Here is a 27,607-nt window from a genome sequence, read left to right as displayed (position 1 = left end):
ATTACATCGCAAGCAGATGTAACCGCTAAGAGGAGGCCTGTTGAGTAATAAAAACTTTATCACATGTAATAAGTCTTAATAAACATCCTTCTTACATTAAGACCAAATGAACATTACCATAAATTTCATCTCTGGTCTTTGTTATATCACTTGAGTTTCTACTATCCATAAAGGATATAATTTCCTCTCCATGTAACAGTCCTTTAAATTGTACATACTGCAAAATTTTGAGGGCAGGATTCATAACCTAATCATCTCCAGATCACCAAGAGTCCCAAGCATAGTGTTATAGATCTGTTATTCAATGTATGCTTGTTGCACAAATGTATACATAAAAGTGCCTACTCAGGAGTCAGGCTGCATAGGTTGAATACCTGACTCCATTATACAAGTTGTGACCTTAAAATCTCTACTTCTCATGCTTGTTTCATCATCTGTAAAATGGCACACACACAAAAACAGGTATCTGCATCATGGGTTGCTATGAGAATTTTAAAAATTCATACACATAAAGCACTTCAAACAATGCCTGACACATTTTAATTCTTCATGTTTTTCAGCATACTGTTACTAACTACAAACGAATGGGGTGTTTTACAGTTTTCATAGCATCCTAAGCCATCTCCTGATTAAACAAATTCAGTTTCTCTTTATGTTCTTTCACATGTGGTTTTATACTCATAATCACCTTCCTCTATATAATTCCCAATTTGCATAAGTCCTTTCTTAAAGAATTTTACATTATTCCTTCTAGATCTGACACCAAGTCAAGAAAAATAACCAACGCAATATTTTATTAAAATAGCTGTCTTATCATTTTATTAAAGCCACAGAGTCAGGCACCTGGGTGGCTCAGTCCATTGAGCATCTGACTTCAGCTCAGGTCATGATCTCGTGGTTTGTGGGTTCAAGCCCTGTGCTGGGCTCTGTGCTGACAGCTCAGAGCCTGGAGCCTGCTTCGGATTCTGTGTCTCCCTCTTTCTCTGTCCCTCCCCCGCTCACACTCTGTGTCTCAGAAATAAATAAACATTAAAAAAATGTAAAAAAAAAAAATTTAGACTTCCATTTTAAGCTCACTCCACACTGATAAAAAAATAAAATGAAGAGAGAAATTATATCAACTCTGATCTTGTACCTCTGAAGGGTAATAGGTAAAGTTGCTAAAAGTTCTGTTTTTGCACATATGCTTTGTACTATTTCATTCAAAGAGACAGTTGAAGGTCTACTCTCATCCTGGTTTGTGTTAGTAGCTGAAATAGAACAGGAAGACCTAGTTTCTGCCTTTCTCAAGCCCAATGCTTAGCTTTAGAACACATATGTAAATAAACTATTATAGTGGTTAACAAAATAGAGGTGTGTGCAAATAATAAAAGGGAAAGAAGAAGTAATGACCAAAAGAAATGAAGTCAGGTGCCCAAGATTTGTAGAAACTATAAGGAGTTTGCGTAGAGTAAAGTGAAGTTTACTTCATCTTAAAAAATGAAGAAACTGGAGGGACTCCTGGGTGGCTCAGTCAGTTAAGCATCCATGATCTTGTGGTGTGTGAGTTTGAGCCCCACCCCAGGCTCTGTGCTGACAGCTCAGAGCCTGGAGCCTGCTTCGGATTCTGTGTCTCCCTCTCTTTCTCTGCCCTCCCCTGCTCGTGCTCTGCCTCTCTTTCTCTCAAAAATAAGTAAACATTAAAAAAACAAATCTTACAAAGCTACCAGGTCAATCACTTCAGTAACTTATTGTTCCAAAAAAGAGGAAAAATTGAAAACTACTACATTGAAAGAAGTTTAAGAAACCTAACAGCCCATATGCAATATGTGGGCCTGAACTGGACACTGAATTATATAAATTTGCTATAACACACACCTTTGTTACAATTAAGACAATCTGAATATGGGCTAGTTAATAAATGAACTGAGATATTATAGGCACCTACCTCAACTTAACATGCTCAAACCAGAATCATATTCAACCTCAAAACTACTGGGGTACTGATACTATAGTTAACTCATTGATACATAGAATGGTTAAGATACAGTATAGCAAATTACGGTGTAGTATGGTATAGTAATACGGTATGGGAGCATAGAATAAAATAGATAACAATAAAGAAATGTATTTATATAATGATATGTTTATAAATGTGTCAACAAATATGTATTTCTACACATGAGATACAACCCTAAAATTATAAAATTATTTCCAAGGGTACCCATTAATAGATCTAAACATCATTATAAGAAAATCACTTAATTGACCTTTTAAATACATAAGTTCACATATCTAATGATTATTGCTATCAATGTGGCTTCAGAGTCAATTCTAAAAACAATAAAAAAATTATCTTCAAAAAATGTTTTAATGTTTATTTATTTTTGAGAGAGAGAAAGATAGAGTGTGAGTGGGGCAGGGCAGAGAGAGAGGGAGACACAGAATGGAAGCAGGGTCCAGGCTCTGAGCTGTCAGCACAGAGCCTGAGGCGGGGCTCAAACTCATGAACTGTGAGATCGTGACCTGAGCCGAAGTCGGACGCTTAACCAACTGAGCCACCCAGGCGACCCCAGTACGATTTTTTAAAATATTTATTTATTTTTGAGGGGGGGGGGGTGAGTGGGGGAGGGGCAGAGAGCGAGGGAGACACAGAATCTGAAGGAGGCTCCAGGCTCCGAGCTGTCAGCACAGAGCCTGATGTGGGGCTCGAACTCACAGACTGCAAGATCATGACATAGGCCAAAGTTGGACACTTAACTGACAGCCTTGAAGGCACCCCCAAAACTTGTTTCTTAGCCAAAATAATATTATTTTATTAACTAACAGATTTGGTTCTGAAAGTCTTCTGCTTACCTTTAAAATTTAAAAGATTAAGGCTGGCACCTTTAAGGATGATCAAAATGGTTGTTTCGTTTTGTTTTTTACAATCTACAAAGTTCAAAAAAAATTGTAATAATATTTTCAAGCAAAATTATGTCTGTTAAATTATACCTTAAAAGTTGCATGACAACTATGAATAGCACATCATGATTCAATTCAAAATCTACTAATTGAACAGCTATTTTAGTTCAATATGCCAGGAGATTAAAAACAACAACAATAACGACGACGACTGAAGAAAGCCCCCTCCTTGAAAAAATGTATATTCTTGTACCGAGTATGCTTTTATTCTTAGAAACATAAAATACGATTATGATTAAAGATAGTGGTAGATTTATGAGGATTTCATTTAAAAACAGTGCGTACAAAAAAAAAAAAAAACCAAAAAAAAAAAAACCTGGGCTGTAAAAGAATAGGAATTTTACAGAGCAACAAAAAGTAATTACGTCCCCGATATTCAGCAGTCGGAAAGTCCTATCAAACGTATGTCCTCACTGTCTCTCAGACCCACCGTCTCCCCTGCTTCCATCGCTGGCCCCCACCATGTCTCACCTGACCATCATGGCCTCCAACGCAATCTCCCTGGAGGAGGCTTTCTCCCTGCCAATCATCCTCCACAGCACAGCGCTTTCACTATAAACTGCAGACTTGTTCATGACACTAAAGTTTTTGAACACCTTTAATAAATCTGAACTGACTTCTGTTCAAAAAAGCCACACACTTGCTCAGTGCTGTGGTCAGGCCCTTAACCTCAGGCCTCCGCCAGTCCTTCCACATTCATCCACAGGCACTGATCTCCTCACACCTTACTCACCCAAGACCATGTGCACTCTGTCCTTCTGCCTGAAGGGTCCCGCCTAACCTTCCTACCTGGTCAGCTTCACACACCCTTCAACTTCAAATATCTCAATCTTGACCTACTTCTTTGATTAAATTACTTGTGCCTCCACCAATATTCTCACAGCCTTTTATACTATGGCAGTAACAGCTCTGCTCATACTGTCTGGTAATTATCTATTTACATATCCATCTACCTCTAAGCTCCAATAATAGAACCGTAATGCCTTCTTCATTCATTTTTCATCATTGGGCAGCCATCACAATATTTAGAACAAAGGAGGTTCTTAATAAATATATACGGAATGAATGGAGGAGCAGTTGTTTTAAATGGGCTTTGGGGGTGCCTGGGTGGCTCAGTCAGTTAAGTGTCTCACCGGCTCAGGTCATGATCTCACCATTCATGAGTTCAAGCCCTGCGTCGGGTTCTGTGCTGACAGCTTGGAGCCTGGAGCCTGCTTCAGATTCTGTCTCCATCTCTCTGCCCCTCCCCTGCTCACATTCTATCTCTCTCTCTCTCAAATATAAAACATAAAATAAATTAAAATAAATAAATACAAAATAAACAGGCTTGGAAGGACAAGTGAGGTCACAACAGATGTAAGCAGGGGGTAAAGGGGAGAGAACAGAAGCTACTGAGGTTAATAAATAAAAGCCACACGGTTATATTTGAGAAAGATTCATTCAACCACAGAGTAAAAGAAGGACCGGAAAGAGGCAAAAGAGAAAGTGTGAAAATTACTTAGCTATGTTTATAGTTCAGACAAGAAACAAAACAAAACTTGGATGGCAACAGAAATAGAAAAAATTATCAGAGGTTGACACTCTCCTTGGAAGCAAAGTTCTATACTTTATATTATAGTGGTTGCGGGTATAAATAAATTATCCAATTTTCTTATAAATTAATCTGACCCTTCCACATCACCATTTTTCCTCTCTTTTTACTTTTGGATTAGTGGGAAGATTTGCTTTTGGTTGAGAAAAGCTGGTCCTTTCATTTTTGCCTAGAAGGTTGGTATTTCAGAAAAAGTCAAAAAAATCCATTGAAATTGCCATCTCTTCCCATATCCATTATGTGACTTACCTGGAACTATAAAATGTAAAATAGCTCGAAGTGCCTCCAGCTGCACTGATAATGATGCCTCATGATATCTCATAACTGTTATTATTTTGGGGGCCACTACTACCATTGTATCCATGGAAGCATTACTGGAAATATAAGATTGAAACGCTTATTAAAAGTACAACCTTATTCCATTGTACAAACACACCCAGTTGAAACAAGTACAGGAAAACAGAACCATTCTATTTTACCAGAAAAGGCGATATGGAAATGCATTTGCATTCAGTAATATGAGCACACCTATTTTAATTATTATTTAATTAACCCCTGACCTCAAGAAGTGGAATTCCTAATAACCTGGGAATTCTTTTATTTAGTTTCACAAGACACAGCTCCCTTCTGATCTGCACATGGGTCACTGGCAACAGCCCTGAAAAAGTAGGTGTTATTACCTGCATTTTCCAGATGAAGAGTTTAGGCTGACAGAGGTGACGTATCAAGGTCCTGTAACTAGAATGTGACAGAGCCAGGACTGGAACACAAAAACTGTCAGAGCTCCAAGGTCAGGGATCTTTAGAGCATACCAACCTGCCTCTTCCAAATTAACACCACTGGACTCCCTGTATGGTATTCTTAATTAGTTTCATTTGCCTTGAAGTCTTAAGTTTCTCTAAGGTATTTTGGCTATTCTTTCTCTTCCATATGAAGAAATGCCACTGGATTAGATCTCAGTAGGTACTACAAACTGTAAAACAGGCAGGCCTTGCTTTGCACAGTGCCATGTTAACTGAAACCTGTACATTACTCCAACCAAGCCCTCACTTCGCGTGGTTCTGTGCTCACGGTAAGCTTCTCTTGTTTGGTCATCCCACTTCATTCACTCTCCTCTAACCACTGTGCCCTTACTCATCCCTGCCACTGCATTATCACACAGTATTTATTGTAACTGTCTCTTTACACATCAGTCTCCCCAACTAGACAGTGGGTTTTTTAGTGGCACGCCCACTGTCATAGTTATCTTTGAATCCCCAGGACTAACTAAAACTGTATATTTTACCTATGAGGAAACAGCCAGAAGCATTAATTGCACATAAACTACAGAATCTTAAAGGGTAGATTATTCTATGGTGTTTTTGTCTCATTTATAAAGGTTTGCACACTTCCGGAACCATAAAAATCATCATTGGAGATCAACTTTGCATTCAAATATTCAATAGCAACATTTAAATAAAATATGACTCAAAGATATGATATATATAAACATAAATAAATTAGCTGGATGGATGTTAAAAACAACATAACCTTATTCCTTAAAAGCCTACCAATGTGCTACATACATTTTACCATGCTATTTGCATTTCATTTATTCATATTTAAGAACAGTATTAATAATAATAGCTGTGATTTATTGAGTGCTTACAATGTATAGGCACTATCTTAACTTTGTAAGAAGTAAGTGATTTAATATTTACATTATAAACTTACAACTGATGAGGTTATTACTATTTATCCCTCTTTACCAAAGAGGAACCTGATGTTTAGACATCAAATGGCTGGCTCAAATTAGTGGGAAAGCCAGGACACAAAATCATTTTCTACTGCAACATTTGTGCTAATTATTTTTTCTTTTACACATTACAGTTTCCTAGACAGCTTATTTTTTTGTTTGAGATTCACACAGATTAGGCCAAAGTTACTTCACATTCTTTGGCCTAATAAAATGCAAAAAGGCACTGAGCGTATCCTGCAGTAGGCACCTTCTGTACATAATTCAGTTTTAGCCTTTTAAACAGGTTTTTCTTAAGCCCCCCCCCCCCACTCACCACTCTACCCCCCAACCCTGCCCTATCGTCCACCCCCAGATCTGATCCTGTTGTGCCTCTAACCAGCCATGGAATCTTAACATCTTTGGACTTCCCAGCTAAGGAATGAGAGCAGGAAGAGAAGACCAGGTTAATTCAAATGAAAGAATCGCAATAAATATTTGTTGTGAAAAAAAACAGAAGCCATATTCTGATTTTATCTCATGCCTTTCATACACAATAATTTGAAAAACTGATTGTACAACTGCCATTTTCCAAAATGTGGTCAGCACCAAGCACAAAGTACAAAAGCCAATTCAACATGTTTCTACCATCTCTGCCATCCCTTTCCACAGTCAGATAAAATAAGTCTACAGTATTGGTGATATAAGATTATATTCCACAATGTTTCAATCTGCAAATGTCTTATGCTTTTCTTTTACCTCTTAGAAATATGCTTGAAACATTGATATATTCCTGGCCCAACCTTATATATTCTGCATAAGCTCATGAATCTGTATTACCTTCCTTCAAAAAGATGATTTAGCATTTTACAGCCGCTTTCTGCAACCTCAGGAGAATGTATATGCTTCTGCATTAACTCCAATACATTCAGGTATATTCCTTTTGACAAGAGGATTTTTCTGAAATTAACTATAAAATGTTTTTAACGTTACTCATAGAAATAAAAGCACACTTTCATAATTCTGCAGTAGACACAAAATGCTAAGATAGTCCAAATTCACAGAAAAGTACAGGTAGAATTTATATTTCATTGCAACTTAGAGATCATTAATGTTTATCTTTCAAATGTGCACCATTTTCAATTTTTCACACTTATTCACAATTTCAGTTGAGGTTTTGATTTTTAAAGTTTTATTCATAGACAAGACTGGTTCCAATATAATCCTATCCATGTGAAAGGAGTGTTTTTGCAGGAAAATATTTTAAAATAATGCCCTCCAAAATAAGAATGAAAGTTACATTTCATTCTAATATTTATAACAGTGTCACAAAATAACCGCACTTACACAGACTTACTAGGCACGTTAGACACTAGTGAGCTGGGAATAAGTTATAGGTGCATGCAGGTACTGACCATCCACTCAAACCTTGCGGGGGCAGGGGGAGTACGGTGGGACAGGGGCTGGAACCATGTCAGGCTGCCTTCAGCCTTGAGCTACCTTCTCCATTCATCCCAGCGAACTGTACAAACATTATTTATAGGTACACCATCATGTGCAAAGGGACGGAAAGCACTGACAAAATTATTACATAATTTCACAAAGCAATGCCAAAGCTTAATAAATATGCTTTACAACTGATTTTATACTCTATGTGGGAAGATAACTATATCCCAGCAATAATGATTACAGAATAATTTTTCTTTGTTATAAACTTCCTTCACTAAATGCACATTATCTTATACTGTCTATTTAAGTATAAACTGTCTTGAAGACTCTGTATAAATATCATTCCAACATTACACACTGCAGGTCAACACTCTGAAAGTGGCAGGAAATGAAACTTAGATTAAGTACCACAGAGGGTCCCGACTTCAGATGGCTCGACCAACGATTTTTCGACCTTTGTGATGGTGTGAAAGTGATACACGTTTAGTAGAATCCATACTTCAAATTTTGAATTTTGATCTTTTCTCAGGCAGAGTACAATACTCTTTCTTAATGCTGGGGAGTGGCCGCAAGCCACAAAATAACAAGAGTAAACAACCGATGCACTTACACTCTACCTCTCATCCTGTTTTTCACTTTCAGTACAGCATTCAGTAAATTACGTGAAACATTCAACACTTTGTTATAAAACAGGCTTCACGTTAGATGATTTTGCCCAACTACAGGCCAACATAAGTCTTCTGAGCACATTTCAGTTCAGCAAAGCTAAACTGTAACGATCAGTAGGTTAGGTATATTAAATGCATTTTCAACTTTCAACATTTTCTACTTATGACAGGTTTATTGGACAAAACCCCATCATCATAAGTCAAGAAAGATGTGTATTTTGAAAATGAGTTATCAACCTCAAATTGGGAAAGGAAGAAATGATAGAAAATCGGGAAAAGTCAGAAATAAGTGGAATTGATATACACATTCTACAATACTGCCAAAATCTGAAAAATTCATACCTTTTAAAGACACCCAGAATAACACACACTAAAATATGATAAGTTGGGTTATTTTGCTTGGTCATGTCAGAAGGTTCAATAACCCCTCCTAAAGTGGCTAACTTCTAACCAAGAGGATACTTTTAAAAGATGGAAGTCCCTCTACACCAGAAGCGCTCGCACTGCAGAGAAACTTGGAATCACTCAGAAGGCTTGCTGAAAAACAGATTGCTGGGTCTAACCCCAGAGGTTGTGATTCAGCAGGTCTGAACAGGGCCCTAGAATTTACATTTTTAACAAGTTTCCCGGAGATGTTACCGGTCCAGGCACCATACTGTCCTAGACATTCACCTAACCTTTGACTTAAAAATTGAGAACAGAAATTTCATCAAACACTGGACCTAATAGAAATTACATCATGCAGTGATTTCAGAGTTCACAGAACATTTTAGACACCTTATCTCCTTTACCTTATATCTACATAAAGTCCTGACCTCTTCTGCTCCATTTTAGTAATAAATTATCTGCTTTAAAAGGCCAATAATAATATGTAACTTCCTGCAGCTCTTTATCCAAAATTCACCTTCCTCCCTGGCTGCCTCGCCACCATTTTAACTCCTCTGACCCCTCACACACATCCTTCTTCTCTGATTCATTTTCTTCTTTCGTAGCTACCTCACACATATGTTATTTAATCTTATTATCTGTCTTCCCCACTAGAGTTGAAGCTCCCTGAACCTGGGAGTATCCTATATATATGATAATCCAAATGCCTAGGTCACTGTCTAGCAGGAGCTCAATAAATATTAACTTAATTCATTAAGTAGATAATTAATTAATTGAGGGAAATGTCACACAAGATGTTCAAGCTTTGGCCTGGGTAACGTCATGGCAGAAACCAGTTCTGCCTGCCGGTCCTGTTGTTTTTCAAGGAAACCCATTCCAACCCTGCATACTCCATGTTTCCAAGTGTCTTTCAATGAGAAGTTGCCCACAGAGGTTGGTGACCAAGCTGCTCAAGGTCTTAATACTCTCCTAAGGCAGAACTCCAAGATTAATACAAGGGATCTGAGTACAGTTTACCTAGCAGGTGGCCAAGAACAAAGAAGTAAGGAACAAGGAAGAGCAGGGCACTGATTCTGATCAAAATCAAGGCTGACTCCCCATGTAACTAATCCTCAGACACTGGTCGTTTTGTTGGCATATCAAAGATTTCCACAGGGCAAAGAACAACAGCACCAGCACAACATTTGTATATGGCCAAATCCTCTCCTCGATGTGCCACACAAAAGCAACCAAGTGAGGCTCTGGTCCTCATTTTCAGGAGGGAGATCCCAATCCAGGTCTCTGCACAGTAGAAGATGGGAGATTTAAGGGCAGCAATTCCCTTTCCTAACACTCCTGCTCTGACTTACTATCCTAGAGGGCAACCCCTATCTCTCTGTGAGGGCTCTTCCCAGCTCAAGTTTTTTTATTAAAGTGCCACCTGAGGGGCACCTGGGTGGCTCAGTCTGTTAAGCGTCTGACTTAGGCTCAGGTCATGATCTCACAGTTTGTGGGTTCAAGCCCTGCATCAGTCTCTGTGCTGACAAGCGCAGAGCCTGGAGCCTATTTTGGATTCTGGGTCTCCCTCTCTCTCTGACCCTCTCCCGCTCTCTCTCTCTCTCTCTCTCAAAAATAAAAACATTTATAAATAAATAAATAAATAAATAAATAAAATGCCACCTGAGAGGTAAAGTGAGAAAGAAGGAAAAGGAAGAATAAATTATTTTCCTCTTGATTCGACTTAAATAACAGCATTGAGAAACATGCATGGACTGGTTTGTTGATTCCCTTCATTTCTATGGAGGTTCTCTACTAACAGGTGGTGCAAACACTGGTCTCTGCTTTGGGCTTTCAGTGTTTTTCTCTATTTTGCTCCCTCTAAAAATATTCTGAAAGAGCTGCCAAGTCCAAATGCCTTTATGATGAGTTTTCTCCCAAGATTTTCTGGCAGGATTTCCTGTTCATGGGAGCCTGGAATCTGAACATCCAGAGCCTCAATTTTAAACCTCAGAGTCTTTCCAAAGGTATAACAGCCATTTTTCTCTCCCTAATAACAGAACGCTTACATGTAAAGGACAATTTTAACAGATTTTACCATGGTGACTATCTCTCTACGCATTGCATTATCTAGAAAGTTTTCTTTAAAAAAAAAATAACAGGAACAGTACATGAAAGAAAATGGAAAAAAGTGACCATTTGGTGTTTATTATAGGTACCAAAAAAAAAAAAATCCCACTCAACACAAAGTAAAAGTCTATCAATGAGAAAATGGTTCATAAAACAGAGTATAGGTGTATGTGGGAAGCTACACTGCTATTAAAAATGATAATACAAAATTTTACATTTATCAACACAAAAAAGAAAACATATACAACCTGCTTATAAAATTATTAATATTATCCCATTTCTGCAAACATAGAAAATATACAATATATTGTATATGTTGTATATATGTATGTTGTACATATATACAATACATGTTATGTGTGACTACACACATAGAAATTCAGGAAAAAAAATCAAAAAAATGTTTTTTTTCTTCTTTATCTTTTTACCTATATATCAATACATCTACATATCAGGTAAATATCTACTTATGTGAATTTTTCGTAATGTATTACCTTTACAAGTTTAAAACAATACAAAATGCATTTCCTTTTATTCAAAAATGATGTACCCCTTACCATTTTGTTCTAACAGAGTGGACAACGCATTTGCAGAGGCCTGGAAGACTTCTTTCGATGAAGAATGCATCAGCATGGAGAGCATCACTTCCCTATGAGCTGGGAACCTTTCACAAATTCAATCACAATATTAACGGGAACCTTTTGAATAATTAGTTCAAATATTCCCTTATCATTATCTACTCTAACAACAAACAAGGCCTTTAAACAGGATTTCATGTCACCTCCACTTTAACAAGTCACTTTGTGAATTACAGGTAAACAGTTTTTACATTTAAAAGGTAGTTCAAATCCACTAAATACTAATAAATTAGTATTTCTCTGTTCCTTCAAAGTTGATAAGCAGTAAAGGGGGAAAAAGATTCAGCAAATATATAAAGAGGTGTTAAGAGTAAAAAGATAAAGTGAGAAAAAGAATGGAAACAAGAAAAAAATAAAAATCATAAAGAAACAGCATGAGTTTTAAAAGTGTAGAGCATAATATATATTCTTTTAATAATATATTTTAAAGGTTTCCTATGGATATTAAGGAAATCAGTGTGCTATGAGCTGAAATTTATAAACTGCAACAAGAACTTAATCTTAAAAAGATTGCTCAAAGTGGATTAGGATGCTGGTTTAACATACAGTTTCCTAAAGTATTACTGTTGCCTTTTAAAATGGAGACATATAATTAAATAGCATTTGTGTCATTAATTCTCTCCCGACGGGCAACGGACCCATATGCATCCAGGTTTTCAGGATTTGAGATGTACGCTATCACTACTTAAGTTTCCAAGAAAAGTCATTCAAAAGTTCTTAAAGCAGGAGCATACCCAGGGCAAACATCACACATATAAGCATTGCCATAAAGCACAGAGCCTTGCGGCCATGAAACAACTCTGATACACACCAAACTCCTGTTTACAGTTTGTATCTTTGAGAGAGAGGGCTGGTCTTAGGAGGCTTGAATGGCACTCCCATAGAAAGCCTCCTCCAGAGCTGACAGCTACAAATAAGCCTCTAAAGAGAAGACACATCAACACTGCAACATCAAGTAGGGAATCAACTTGGAGGCTTCTGACCACACTGAACTCCTGATATCGACAACCTGCTGGCTAGTCACTGCAACAGAGAAGGTCACAGATGGCTCTGCAATCTCTGTCACCTGAGATTAATTAATACAGCATTTTTAATGATCAGCTAGAAAACTGAAAGGTTCTTTCTCAATGACTCATAATTTCTGAATGATGCTTGATTCCAAATCGCTGGGTAATAATTCTCAATCACACTAGGGATCAAAATATTATGGATGCACCACTATTCTGTGGCAACACTTGAAACATATATGCCTACATCAAAAATATTTCTAAAAATAAAAGTTACAATTACGGTATTTTATATGGATTGATTAAAAATGTAACTGAAATTCTCTATCATGTAAAATCAAAACTACTGACTGGCCATCTTCGTCTCCGATCTTCTCATGGAGACTGTTTTGGTACATGAGGAGATTGTTTAGGGCCCAGCATGCAGCTTCCTGGATCAGGGGAGAAAAAAGAAACCTGTCAAAATATAAATTACTGAACAAGCACAATTCTGAGTAACTATAATATTTACAAAAGTGTCCGACCTGCACGTGCTTGTTCTTTCTATGCCACGTCAACGCTTTGTAACAGGCTTCCAACCAAAACAATTTTTCTTCTTCCTCATCATCATTCTCCTGATTTTCATTCTTTTCCTCTAAATCTTGATTTAGGAAAATGGTCTCAGCTTGAAAAAATTTAAGTATATGACTTACTTACAGTCTGAATGACCAACTTGAAGTCCCTATTTTGAAACATTATGAACGAAGTGAGGTATTCCTTAGTAGTGGTCTTGATTCATTACAAAGACTTTAAAAAATACATTACACACCTCATAATAATGCTATTCCAGTTAGTCAAATGATCAAATGAGGAAGAGGACACGAAACAAAACTAACAGACTAGAGGAAGATGAACTGAGATTAGCTGCCTGCTAACAAAGCTAAATCAAGGATGTAATTACTCATGTATGAAGAGGAAAGGTGTACTAATCACAACTGTTAGTTCCCTTGAAAGTATCTTCTATGAGAAAACAAACTACAGGGGCGCCTGGGTGGCTCAGTCAGTTAAGCATCTAACTCTTGATTTTGGCTCAGGTCATGATCCCAAGGTGCATGAGATCAAACCCCGCATCTGCCTCTGCATTGGCAGCAGGGAGCCTGCTTGGGATTCTCTCCCTCTCTCTGTCCTTCCTCCTCCTCTCTCTCCCTTACAATAAATAAACTCAACAAAATTTTTTAAAAGAAAAGAAATTACATAAGGACAGAAAAGGCATTTAATGCTTCCTTCCCTACATATGACTGTCTCGATAATGTTGTCTTGTTATAAGGTTCCCATTCAAGATCAAATGCCCCATAACAATTTCTTGTTTAGTAAAGTTACTTACTGAGGAGTGCTAAACAGCTGAGCGCTGCAATTTGTAACGTGGCGTTCTCTGAATACCGCCGCACAGCTTTCACCACAAACTCATGTACATCGTTTAATACAAGAATATTAAAAAAATTACCTAAAAGGTAAGTGAGATTTTAGCTGAATTGTCATCCGCGAAACCTAAATTACTTTGAATTGTATAACAGTATTTAAATCAACAAATTTGAGTAGTAAATATTTTTAATGACATTAAAATATACGTAATTTAAGTAGCTTAGTATAATTGCATAAAGTTTTGAAAATTTATTTCATGTAGTCATTCAGTTATCTTAGACAACGGAACTGACCAGGCAAAAATAATGATATGTTTGGGTTACATTAATTTTTTTGTTCTTTGACGCCTTCTCCTGTCATCCCATAAAACAATGGTATGTTATGCATGGCACTACAATATTCATTGTACAAAATAGCTTAATTTTGTAAAGATGGAGAAAAACTCCCTCCCTCGTCATTAAATGCTTTTGCTGAACTCTTCTTTCGCTTAAAGGAATACTGCTCAGAAAAGCCACTGGCACACGTCGTTACTTGATTTTGTCTGCGATGATTTTAGAAAAAAAGAGTAAGAGAACACTTCACCACTTCTAAACTAAACCAGAAAGAAATCTCACACCTTTTTACACTCATTCTTCTGAAATCAACACACAATCCAAAAATCTAAGTCATTATGAGGAAGGAATTTTTAAATGATATTCCAGAAGTACGTGCCTCCTTCCATTTAAGCTTATTTCTAACTCTACAACAGTCACCAGTTTCCTTCCAGAAATAAGAAAGAAACTCCTATTTAGCTGTAAGTCTAATTAAATAATCCCTAGGACACAAAGCCAGAATTGGAAAAGATCATATATCTGAAAAGCCTAAAGCCCACACTAAATATCAATCAACAGCTTCAATATCAAAAGGCAGCTTAATCAGGTATAACTCTTCTTTCAACACCTTCTTATGTTCTTACCTCTTTCACATCCACCCACTAAGCAGACATACCCCCCCCCCCCCCCGCGCTTAGTGATATCTAGTCTTGGAAAGTCATTTCAAAAGATTCTCCTCTACTTTTACCAACTTCTCTAAACCTGCATTGTCCCTTCACCTTGTCTTCCCTGCCACACCACTGCCAACAACCGCTCTACCATCCACCAACTCTATGACTCTGGGCAAATACCAGGGAGTCTGGCCTTATCTTACTTTCAGACAGTTTACATGAAAATACATAGTAAATTACATAAGGCCTTTATGTGCATTAAACCCATAATAAGGTTACATAATTTGACAAAATGCTAAATATTTATTCGTTGACTTTGGGTTTTTTAATTATGAAGAGAAAGTTAAGCTTCTTTTGAAACAGTAACAGGGGCAATAAATTCTCTAGTCATTAAATGGAACAAATAATCTGTTAACAGATGAATAAGAAAGAAAGGTATCCTTATCTGAAGATCAAGTTGATGGCTTTTTAATACTGGATAGTGTTAACTCTATAGGGAAAGCAGGGAGAAGAAGAAGCCCAGGGGACCTTCACCAGCATTGGTAATGTACTAATACTTCAGATGGGTGGGGCATTCCTCTGCATTGTGCTTCACGTTTTCTACATGTTATGCTTATTCTTTTGTATGGATCAGCTATATACATAGTTATACTTTAAATATAGCACACACGCATGTGCTCTCTCTCGCTCTCTCAAAAAATAAAGAAAAATTCTAAGCATGGCAGGATAGTTTGCTACTTTACAATACTTCCATCCAGTATATGTCAATATGCTACTTATCCAACATACAACCTCCGTATGTATGGTATATACACTTACATCATATAAACCGTGACAACAAATTAACCAAGAATTAGAACTCACCTAAGGTAAGCCTATGGAGCAAGCAGCAACTCACTTCTTGAATTTTTTCATTGTCAGGGAATGCTTTCATGGCTTCTACCACAATATTGTAACACCTCACGTTGCCACTCATGAGGACTTCAACATTACTGCCTAAATTTAAAGAAATAATAATTACCCACAAGGTAGTAATTTCCCACTTGAAATATACATACAAAAACACCCTATACATTTTGCAAATCTATGGCAGGATAATGGCTCTATTTCCAAATTTAAGTACCATGTTCTGTCAATACTGTTCTGTCAGTGTTCTCTCAATAGCTGTAAAAAATACCATGTTCATTGCTAATATAATAGGATTTAAGACTCTTCTCTAGAATTAAGGGAAAATTGATTTACTCCTGTTTCTAGGCTTAAAAACTTAAACTATAGGGATAATTGAGAGTGTTTTTATGTAAGTCTAAAAACGTAATGTCTTGGCCAAAAGTTTTCAAATAAATGAATGTGGGGCCTTTCCCTAATGAGGCACTACTCCTTTGGATAATGGCTTTCACATTGTTCCTCTCCCTTTAACCAACAGAAAGAAAATCAAAATCATGTCACATAATAGAACAGCCAAGTCAGCTATGACTTATTTCCTATTTCAGAAAGGCAGCAGAGCAGCCAGTGTACCAGGAAACGAAATCAAGCTTCCTGAAGGCTCTGAGATAGATGGAGAAAAGAATGGGGGACTCAGGGGATGTGTAACTAAGAGACAAACACGGGTGAACCAGAAAGGAAGGAAAGAATCTACTGGGAAAGGTAGGTAGCCAACAGAAAGAGTGAGTGTGTGAACTATATTTAATAATGTTGACTATTATTAAAACAAACAGAAAAGGTGTTTACAGAACATTTTTCTGCCTTTTTTGGCATAACCAAACCAACCGTTTTTCAAAAAATATGTTTTTAGTGTTTAATTGTATTTTAAAGAGCATTGAAAACATGTTGTAATAAAAAGAAATGGCTTCTGAAAATAATTATTTGCTTTACTCAGAATATGAGACATGATTTGCTCTAAGACCCAAAGGCAAACATCTTTCAGTTAGAATCAGTGTTTACAGACTGATGAATGGATAAAGAAGATGTGGTATGTATATATATAATGGAATGTTACTCAGCATCAAAAAGAATGAAATCTTGCCATTTCCAACAACATGGATGGAGCTACAGTGTATTATGCTAAGCGAAATAAGTCAAAGAAAGACAAATATCATATGATTTCACTTATAGGTGGAATTTAAGAAACAAAATAGATGAACACAGGGAAAGGGAAGGAAAAATAAAATAAAAACAGAGAGGGAGGAAAACCATAAGAGACTCTCAAATACAGAGAACAAACTGAGGGCTGCTAGAGGGGACGTTTGTGAGCGGATGGGCTAAATGGGTGATGGGCATTAAGAGGGCACTTGCTGTGATGAGCACTGGGTATGATATGTAAGTGATGATTCACTAAATTCTCCTGAAACCATTACTACACTGCATATTAACTAACTTGGATTTAAATAGAAAAAAATACAAAAAGAAGATTCAGTGTTTGAAACATTTCATTTTTCTTATTTTTAGATGCCTCCTTTGACCTTTGTGTGATGAATCGACACATTTTTCACTGCAGTTATGTCAGACGTGGGTGGAAAACAATGAATTTCAAAGCAGCCAGCCCAAAACAAATAAATTTTACTTGTTTTACAAACAAGTAAAATGAGAAACATATTCAGTTTGTTGACAGTGGATGGCTCAGAAATTTTAAAGTATGTCCATCCTCAACTGTAATGCAACTCCATCTACTTTCAAATGTTTAATTTCCTACGGAAAAGAAAATGATGGATTTTATAACAATCATGAAGAAAGAGCATTACTTCATAAAGGGATTGGGTTTTTACTGAAAACTCAGCAGATATCAGAAGATATCCATGTCTGAAACCATGTATGTGTATTATACATAACACATTACAGTGCACATGTATGAAATACAAATTATGTAATAAATACTAACAAACGTTTTCACACTTATTACATACCAGGTACTATTCCGTATTTTCGAACTCATTTCACCATTTAATCCTCACAACTTCACATGTGTGAAGATGAAAGCATCACTAGATAAATGCACGTGTACCTCCTGTATGAACCGGCACAGGCGATACATGAATAGTGACAAAATGCTCACGTGCACTTACAAAAGTAACAGAATCTGAAGCATTATTCCAGCCCATTGACAATCACTAGTAGCATACACAGCAAATTAATTTCTTCTTATTTGTACTTATTTTGTGATAAAAGTGCCTAGATTTCAAAGCATCAAGAAAACGCTCAACAAGCATCACTATAAAGTTCAAACTCCTTCCTGTGGCTTTTCAAGCCCTTCAAGATCTGCTTGTGTCTCTAGCCTCATCCACTGACTCTTATCAAGCCCTGCCCCTGCTTCCATTAAATGACACACAAGCAGACACCCTCTGCTCAGCGCTGGGCATGCATATGCACACACATATGCACACACACGCACTCTTAAGTGCACAAGTTTCCTAAGCTACTTCTACCCTCTTGCTCTCTCTTCCTCCAGGATCTTGACACAGGATGTTCACTGCTTGGGACACTCTGCCTACACCTTCCACTTCACCTCAGACATCCCTACACACAAAGCTCTCCTCAAAGACCTCCTCAAAGTCTCTACCAAGAGATCCTGCCTCCCTTCTTTTTCTCTCATAACGCCAGCCACTTGTGCCAACACTTGCCTTACAATACACTGTAATCACCTACATACTTATCCATATCTGGCATGGTACACCATGGGTTCTGAGAAGGCAAGAAATATGTCTATATTTTCTGCTACTGTTTCCCAGCACAGGAACCAGCTGCAGGAGAGTATCAATAAATAAAAATTAACCAAATGAATAAAGAAATGGGTTTTGTATCTACAAGTTTCTACAAAATAAAAAAAAAAAAATTAATGGACTTAGAAAGGGGGTGCCTGGGTGGCTCAGTCAATGAAACATCCAACTCCTGATTTCAGCTCAGCTCAGGATCTCACAGTTCTTGAGATCAAGCCCCACATCGGGCTCTGTGCTGACAGTGCAGAGCCTGCTTGGGATTCTCTCTCTCTCTCCTTCTCTCTCTCCCCCTCCCTAGCTTGCTCTGTCTCTCTCTGTCTCTGTCAAAAAATAAACATAAAAAAATGGACTCAGAAAGGAGGTAAACTGTAATTTTTCATATAGAAAAAAGAAATCATGCACATGGGGTACTTACAAGGAATTGCTAGGGAGTGTAAACAGTGCACTACATGAAGCACAATTTCCTCTTCATCTTTAAAATTTTTTAATGCATTTAGCAAGATCATATAATCTTTATTCTCAACAAATTCAGTCAGCTGCTCCTCTGAAACTAGAAAAATAAAGACAAAATACTGAAAAGCTTAAAGTTTACTTACTCAAAAACATAATATTCATATCAATCATGAGATACAGTAAATACAACAGACATAATTTTAAAATACATATTTCAGCAAAATCCTTCCTAAGAATTTCATAATGGGAAAAAAAAGCTACTGAGATTAAAATAATTTTTTTGACCTATATTAGTTACTCCATATTTTAAAATGCAGAAGTGTTAGTGACCAAACAATTCTATAAAAAAACAAAATTATTTATAATTGCATTTGGGAGATTATAGAGAAAACTGACCAAGGACTAATAAAGATGGCCTACTGGAGGGGCACCTGGGTGACTCAGTTGGTTAAGCATCCAACTCTTGGTTTCAGCTCAGGTTTCGTGAGTTTGAGTCTCGAATCAGGCTCTATGCTGACAACACGGAGACTGCTTGGGATTCTCTCTCTTCCTCTCTCTCTGCCCTTCCCCTGCTCTCTCTCTTTCCCAAAATAAATAAATAAACTTAAACAATAAAAAAAAATATTTTTAAATGGCCTACTGGAAGCGAACATATCACAATACTTCAAAGGAGTGGTTAATGGTACACTGTTGAAAGGCAGCTCAGCTAAATCCATCAGTCCAAGAGGGGTGAACTTTGGCAAATGACAACTACGTAGACTTCAAAATACTCTATCTAAATGGCCTTGATTTCATCAGAATTATCATTAATTTTCATAATGAAAATAGTTTGATCAAGCCAATGAGTTCCATTTGGAGTCATTTTATTGGGTGGGTAACTCAAAAACATGTATAAAAGTCTGGTTTATCTAGCCTGAGAATTGTGCTGACAAAAATGTTGGAAAACTCAGCACTCTTCAGGATCAACCTTACTTTTTTTATTTTTCAACTTGATACCAACGGTACATGTAAAATGATATGATATTGGTTAGGTTCTAATAAATGAGTATCATGGAACTTTCTCATTTTATGGTACAGTTTCCACAGTCTACTCTCAAATTTTGAAAATTCACTTCACAGGTGCCAATACATCCAGAGAACTTGATTTCCTGGGAAATTCAGAAATTTTTCTACTCCATATTTATAATCATAACAGTGTCAGCACTGATGATATTTCTATTGAATAAGGGCTTCCTTTTAACATTCCCTGGTCCTTCTCCATATATTCTGGATGGGTCCCACAATGCTGGGGAGAGAATGATGTTAGCCCTTCTTCCATGAATGAGACCATGCCCTTAAACTACAACACAGAAGGTTACAGGCCTTGCAAGACTCAATCTGCTTGGTTCTCTTCAAAAGCTTAGTTCCAAGATACAACATTTATAGAAGATATCCCAAAAGATGTTCCTCGATTCCCCACTCACAGTAAACTGTCTTCTCCACCAAGCCTAATCTTCAGAGAGCTGGGTTCCAGGACCATGCTGTTTTATTAATAGAATCTCTCTCACTGAAATACACTTTGTACTCCTTATAAAATGTGTGTACTTTATCATCTCATCCAGGGAAAGCCAAGGGAGTATTTCCTCAGGTCTCCCATAACACTGATCACTTCTCCTGATAAATGGGTTTATTTTTATCTCAAGTAACTTTGTAATGGACGATGTTTAACTCTTTGCCCCATAGGAGGCAGAGAGCCAGATTTCTGCAAGTATACAGGACCTGAAGTAACTAGTAAATTTAACCAGGCTTTATATTGTTTCCCCTTCATACATTTCCTCATCCATTTTTCTCTCCTTTATTATAAATAACTATAAGCTGTTTAAAGTCCTTCTGGAACGAGACAGGGAATTAAATAGCTCCATTTCTGGAGCTGCCAGAAACTAAAATGGCAAACTGACAAGAGACACAGAACCCACATAAGTTATTCTTATCCTAAACCTCCAGCACTGTTGGTTCTCCTAATGATGCAGAACATGCTCAGAAAATTGGTGGTAAATTGAACTGCAGTGGTGCTGACTAGCTGTGTGCCCGTGGGCACATTGCTCATGTCACCTCTCCAATCCATTTCCTCACCAAGCCGATGGAAGGACTACTGGTCCCAACCAAGTCCAAAATTACACAATAATCTCTGTTATCAATCTTAGTGCCATGCCATAAAATACCTATTTGTCTTTTTCCTAAGAGGTACTTTGTAAACCTCTTGGTTCTTTATACTGAGCCTCTAGCAATTTCTAAAACCCCTGGTGATGACTCAACACCATAAATCCGAATTTAATCTATGCTTTGGCTTCACAGTTTTATTTTTTCTTTCTTAACTCCTACGCATCCGGTTTGCAAAGAGAATCTTATGCCTTGTTAAGCAATGGAAGACAGTCTACTACAATGGCATAATTTATAACCTATGAATAAAATTCATTCCACAAAACAAGCAATGTTTCTTAATTAACTCCATTATGTATCCTAGACTGACAGTTCCCACTTCTTAATAAAGAATAAAATTTTACATACCTTATTATCGTAATTACATTTTACTTTTCCCATAATAAACCCTTGCTTCTTCTATAAATATAAAAATAGATTTTGACATTTTTAAATACCTCTTTCAAACAGCACACGTAAAGCTTTGCATCCAAGTTTTTGGACTTCGTCATTGGCTGAAAATGTGCGCATGGCATCAAAAATTAACAAGAAAATGTCAGTCTCTTCATCCAATATCAGCAAAGTGATTTTACCTATTTGGAAAAAAAAAAAAAAAAAACATGTCCCAGATAAATAGCTGCTTTAACATTTAATGTGTTGGTTTTTACACGATGACTAGAGTCTGTGGACTCTTCTTTTTGATAAACCACTTAATTCCCCCAGATGTTAGACCTATCAAGCTCTATGATCTTTCTAAGTAAAATAAATTCTCAGTACACTTTACTATAATTCTATGATTCCTAGTCAATACCTGTAGGCAAGACTTCTTTCCCTCAACTCCTGAAACACATTTCTATCTGCCTTTTAGACAACATCATTTGACTATTCCATGGGCACCCCCATATCTAGCCTGCTCCTGCTCCGTATCATCTTCGGTGATACGATCACCCAAGTTACCCAAGAGAGAAACTACCAACTCATCTTCCTTCTTCCATCCTCCCTCTCTCTTCTTACAGTCTACCTAAGCAAAGTAGGTAATTGGTCTACCAAAATTGGTCTACCTACCAATCAACTCATTACCAAGTCCTTCAAGTCTTTCTTCTAACTATCTTAAAAATTCCCTTTGAAGTAGCCCCCCCTTCCTATTGTATCCAGGACCTCATCATCTCTCATTTGAAATGCAAACCCAATTGTTTAATGCTTTGCTAGGCTGAAATCCCTCCCTAACTGGCTTATGCCCTGCACTGTATTTCTAAAACACAAATGTGATCCCATAAATCCCATGCTAAAATCTTCTAAGGTCTTTTCATACTGTTCAGCCTGACAAACAAGACCCTTTACAAACTCACTTCATGAACCTCATCAGCCCCACTCATTCTATGCATTGCCTCAACCCCACACATGCTAAAGTCTTCTGCTTACCACTAAACACTTTCTTGGATATCTCTTTGCATTTGCACCTGCTGCATTGAATGCCCTTGCCCCTTCCCACACCAAACATATTCCTGCCATAATTCAAGAGATAACCACACACAGCACCCATCCTGTTAATAAACAAGTACCAGAATAGGAGTGTTAGTAGTAGTAAACACACGTCTGGCACATCACATGTCATCCACGGGTTAAAGCAGATCACTCTAACGACACATGTAAACCTACCACGACTCCATAAGGTAGGTGCAATCCCCATGTTAGAGATAAGAAGACTAAAGCACAGAAAGGTTAAGTGACCCAAAGTGACTCTGTTCAAGGTCCAACAACTAATAAGAAGCAGAGTTGGATTCCTTAGGCAATTTATGTCCATACTCCTAAGTCCTTTGAATGGGTTTGGCCACTCTCTTCTTCTCTAATGTTCCTGCAGTGGTTTCTGTCCTTTCCCTGTTGTAAGACTTTTCTCATTAAATTGAAATGATGTCTTATACTACTTTTTTTATGTCTTTGCCTGTCCTGTCCAATTCAGTAGCCACTAAGCACATGTGGCTTTTTAAACTAAAATTTAAATTAATTAAAAATAGATTAAATTAAAATTTAGTTTCCTACGTTTCAAGTGTTCGATAGCACGTATGGCTACTTGCCATGATACTGAAAGGTGCAACATTTCCTTCATTGCAAAAAGTTATATTAGACTCTGGTGCTGGACTGTGAACTTCTACACTGTAAGAAGGTTGCCTCATCTGCCTTAGAATTCTCTGATAGGAAGCACAACTGTAAGTGCCCAACAGCTACTAAATCAATTAACTAATAAGCCAAACAATAAAAACAATCCATAAGTTAACCTCGGATAAGTATCTGAAATGAACTTTAAAACACATTAAAAATGGTCTTACAGTGCAAAATTCTACATGTCATATGGAAAATACTAACGTAACCAGTCTTTTCAAGACCCATGTAAAATTTTCTAATTGTCTGCACATTGCTGACTTCAATATATTCCAGTGTTGGGAGATTTTTCAAATTCATAAACTCTTAGTTTCCTGTCCATTGCAAAAGGAAAACAAACAAAAAAGAAAAAAAGGCTCCCAAGGATGGGTTTAAAATAAATCATGGTTAAGACTAGCTGGCACATCCCACTGTATATTGTAATAAAAGGCTGTGTTGAGGACCTTCTGGCCTCTCCGACCCCTCTCCTCTCATACTCTGAACTTCACCCTCCTTCTTCCTCTTTCTCCCATCTTGTCCTCATTACTTAACAGGGCCAGTGAGGGCATTTAAAATCTTTCCATCCAACAGGTTCAACCCTTATGCTTAGCATGATAGGTATCTTCCTGGGTATTTGCATGCTACTCTCTCGACCTAAAGCACCCTCCACCACTTTGAGGGGGAAAACCCCTCCCTATCACCATGATTAGCTCCCCTGTGAGCAACCTTTCTTGTCAGAACCTTATATAATAGCAAGTGTCCATCACAGCAATGATCACAACTATTGCACTGAACCAAGATTCTTTGTTTTCAGGTACATAATCCTCCAAGCAGAAGTGTCCTCAAGGAAAGAACCTGATATGTGGACTCAGACCCTGTTTCTACTAGTTATTGGCTGAGGCAACCTCTTTGTGTTTAAATGTCCCTCACTAGAAAACTGAGATCAATACCTATCTCAAGAGACATTCTGAGGATTATGTTTGTAAAAGCATGTGAAGTATTTTACATATGAAGCCCGGCATCTAACATGCATTCAAGAAGTAATGTTGTGTAGTTTTAAAATATTACTATTATGTCATACCCTAGAATATACAGAAAACATATAAGAAATACAATGAAGAAAGGTAATAATGACAAGGTCATGTTTAGCCAACAAGCTAATGGGAATGTGACGCGTAGGGCCAGGTTGGGGAGCAAAGCTGGGGACAGAAATTAGGTTTGGGAAAAACACATAAGGTGATGCTGAAAGCCAAAGATATTGGGTGGGATTTTTGAGGGAAAAAGTATATGCAAAAGAGATAAGATGAGAAAACAGGAACAGAAAGAATTTTGGAAGTCAGATATTTAGGTTATATTCTTATTCTTTAAAAAGACATTTGGCAAATCGTTTAAAATACTTCTTTAGGGGCGCCTGGGTGGCGCAGTCGGTTAAGCGTCCGACTTCAGCCAGGTCACGATCTCGCGGTCCGTGAGTTCGAGCCCCGCGTCAGGCTCTGGGCTGATGGCTCGGAGCCTGGAGCCTGTTTCCGATTCTGTGTCTCCCTCTCTATCTGCCCCTCCCCCGTTCATGCTCTGTCTCTCTCTGTCCCAAAATAAATAATAAAAAACGTTGAAAAAAAAAATTTAAAAAAAAAAAAATAAAATACTTCTTTAATTTGAGTCACCATTAAAAATATACATGTGTATATATTACCTGAAGTTAGGAGGAGATCTAAGGCCTTTAGTCCAACTGTTAACAGGTTTACACTGGCATTATGAACTGTTAGCATTTTAAGAATCAGTCTGTAATTAAAAACAGAAATGAAGATAAGAGCGAATTATCATATCTAGATGTTTGCTTTTTCAGATATTGTGTTTCAGTCACCTATATTTTCATTCATCTCATTGTATTTCATTCCCTACATTGAATCTTGTGTAGTTTTACTTCCATTAAAACTGAGCCAGACTTATAACAATTAAGAGGGCAATATTATGAGTCTCAATAAAGAAGTGATGCCTTTTTCCTATGAATATTCAAATTCAATTATTAATTACTTTTACTCAACTCCATATCCAAAGTATCACAAAGAATTATATACATCAAGAGATGAAGCTCATTTTTATGTGATATAAACTTGCGAATTACCTGTCATGCATGTTGATATATTAAAATATACAGAGGTGTAATAAAGATGTTAGTTTGTACAGATAATTAACAATCCACATGAATAATTAAATCATTCATTTTTACTAATTTTGAAAGAGGAATTAATAATATTTTATCATAGTGAACTCAGTATTACTCAACAATATTCAATTAGTTCAAATTCATTAAATTTCTCCCTGAGCTAATCATTTCTAAAATATACAATTTTTAGTCTATCTCTACCTACTACTATTTAGCTTTACATCATTAGAAGAAGACAGAGCCTGGTGACATTCACCAGTTGGCAAGGTGAGAAATTGAGACACTCTGTCCCTCTATTCCCTGTCAATTCTCTTCCAACCCGCATTGCCCTGCAAGCCCCTGCACCACACCCCCACGCCTGACTTCATCTCTACACCAGATTTCTTCTTTGGTACTATAAGCCTTTGGTGGAGAAAAGTCCTTGAATATGGGGAGATTATGTTTTACAATAAAGTTTGCTGGGAATGATCTAATATGCTCCACTACAGAAAGCAGTGTGTCTACCTTGTTCACACTACTTCAGGCCTAAAGTAGGAGTGAATAAATGATGAATGGAGGGTAACTGAATAAATGAATGAATGAGTCAATGAGACTCCCTATAGGAATGTTCATGTAATTTAATTTGAACAGTCGGTTTGTACTGGAATATGACTAGATAAGTTTTCTAAAACTCCCTAAATTATAGATTGCTAATCTTTGGGGATTTTGTAAATTCTCAACCAAACCAAGGGACATGTAACATTTCAGTTACTAATTACAGTTAAATTTTATATAATTCCATATTAAATGCCATATACTTTATTTTTTTTTAATTTTTTTAACGTTTATTTATTTTTGAGACAAAGAGAGACAAAGCATGAATGAGGAAGGGGCAGAGAGAGAGGGAGACACAGAATCGGAAGCAGCCTCCAGGCTTCGAGCCGTCAGCCCAGAGCCTGATGCGGGGCTTGAACTCACAGACCGCGAGATCGTGACCTGAGCTGAAGTCGGACCCTTAACCGACTGAGCCACCCAGGCGCCCCAAATGCCATATACTTTAGAACTGACTCTTAGAATCTCAGAAATTGGTTTGGAGATGATTAGCATACAGTAAATGTGAATATGTCCTTTTCAAAACACTCTTTAGATCCTGGAAACTGAAGAACAACAACACATAAAACATCAAAGATGGAAAAACAAGCACAGATAGGGTCACCTATGAACAAACAGCTCTGATCTGTTTAGATTTGCAGCAATGGTTGATACTAACAAACAATACAAAGATGTTACATTTGTTTTGCATAAAAAAAAAACGTTTTTTACAAGCTATTATGTCATTGAAAGCAATCGGTATTCACTTCTCTGTGGTAAAGAAAAGTCACATTAGTTACCCGGAACACCTAAGGTTAATGCCAGAAGACAATTTTTAAATGTCAAGGAAAAAAGCTATCCAAAAGGGATTTTCCTGGAAACACTTTTATCTTCAGAAAATTTTTTCTTAACTAATTATGGCTAAAGAAGTGATCTCATCCATGAAGTCATTGTGTTGCAAATTGCCGTAACCAACATAGCTGGTAAAACAGCTATCAAGATTTGGCTGCAGATGTGCTAAAAGGTAATTTCCTCTTTTTTCTTCATTTTGAAAGCTGTGGTTTAAGCTCATAAATATAGATGTACGAATATAGAGGAAGGTACTTTTTAAAGACAGTAAAGCATAAACTTTAAAATTACTATTTACAGAACTTTTCAGTACCCTTCATTTTTTTAACAACTAGTGGCTTATATCAGTTCTACAATTAAAAATTAAAATACTTCTCGGTTTGAGTTCATAAGTAGTCATCAAAAATCTAAAACTTAATCAACTGCATAACTGCATCATTACATTATTAAAATAGTAATAGCACCTAAATTCTACCTCAAATACTGGCTTTCTAATTCAATTAGAGAACATACTCCTGAGTCGAAAGCTCTCTATAAATGTAAGCCATTGGTTCAGAAAAAATACCCACATTTTAAAGGATTTTACCAGATTGGCTTGGATTACAAATATATGATATATAAAAGGTGGGGTTGTCATATGTACAGGTAAATAACA

At 37.0% G+C, this 27,607-nt stretch overlaps 1 protein-coding gene across 3 annotated transcripts in view; it reads right to left on the bottom strand.

Annotated features, from left to right (window-relative positions):
• Positions 1-27,607, bottom strand: part of LRRK2 (leucine rich repeat kinase 2) — a 139,174-nt gene that overhangs the window by 105,504 nt on the left and 6,063 nt on the right. For 2 of the 3 annotated variants that reach the window (XM_030322197.1, XM_030322200.1), the window contains 11 exons: positions 25,060-25,148; positions 21,686-21,820; positions 19,012-19,146; positions 15,751-15,882; positions 13,867-13,986; positions 13,028-13,167; positions 12,855-12,934; positions 11,416-11,522; positions 7,089-7,218; positions 4,784-4,908; positions 2,836-2,910 (listed from right to left, as the gene is read on the bottom strand). In XM_030322197.1, the coding sequence (XP_030178057.1) occupies positions 2,836-2,910; positions 4,784-4,908; positions 7,089-7,218; positions 11,416-11,522; positions 12,855-12,934; positions 13,028-13,167; positions 13,867-13,986; positions 15,751-15,882; positions 19,012-19,146; positions 21,686-21,820; positions 25,060-25,148 (1,268 nt within the window). The remainder of the gene's footprint in view (positions 1-2,835; positions 2,911-4,783; positions 4,909-7,088; positions 7,219-11,415; positions 11,523-12,854; positions 12,935-13,027; positions 13,168-13,866; positions 13,987-15,750; positions 15,883-19,011; positions 19,147-21,685; positions 21,821-25,059; positions 25,149-27,607) is intronic. The other variant, XM_030322199.1, reaches the window with a different exon arrangement.

Source organism: Lynx canadensis, chromosome B4 (genome assembly GCF_007474595.2).
Source record: "Lynx canadensis isolate LIC74 chromosome B4, mLynCan4.pri.v2, whole genome shotgun sequence".
Taxonomy (NCBI): Eukaryota; Metazoa; Chordata; class Mammalia; order Carnivora; family Felidae; genus Lynx; species Lynx canadensis.
The sequence above is the reverse complement of the archived record's forward strand: the minus strand, read 5'-3'. Positions and strand labels throughout refer to the sequence as shown.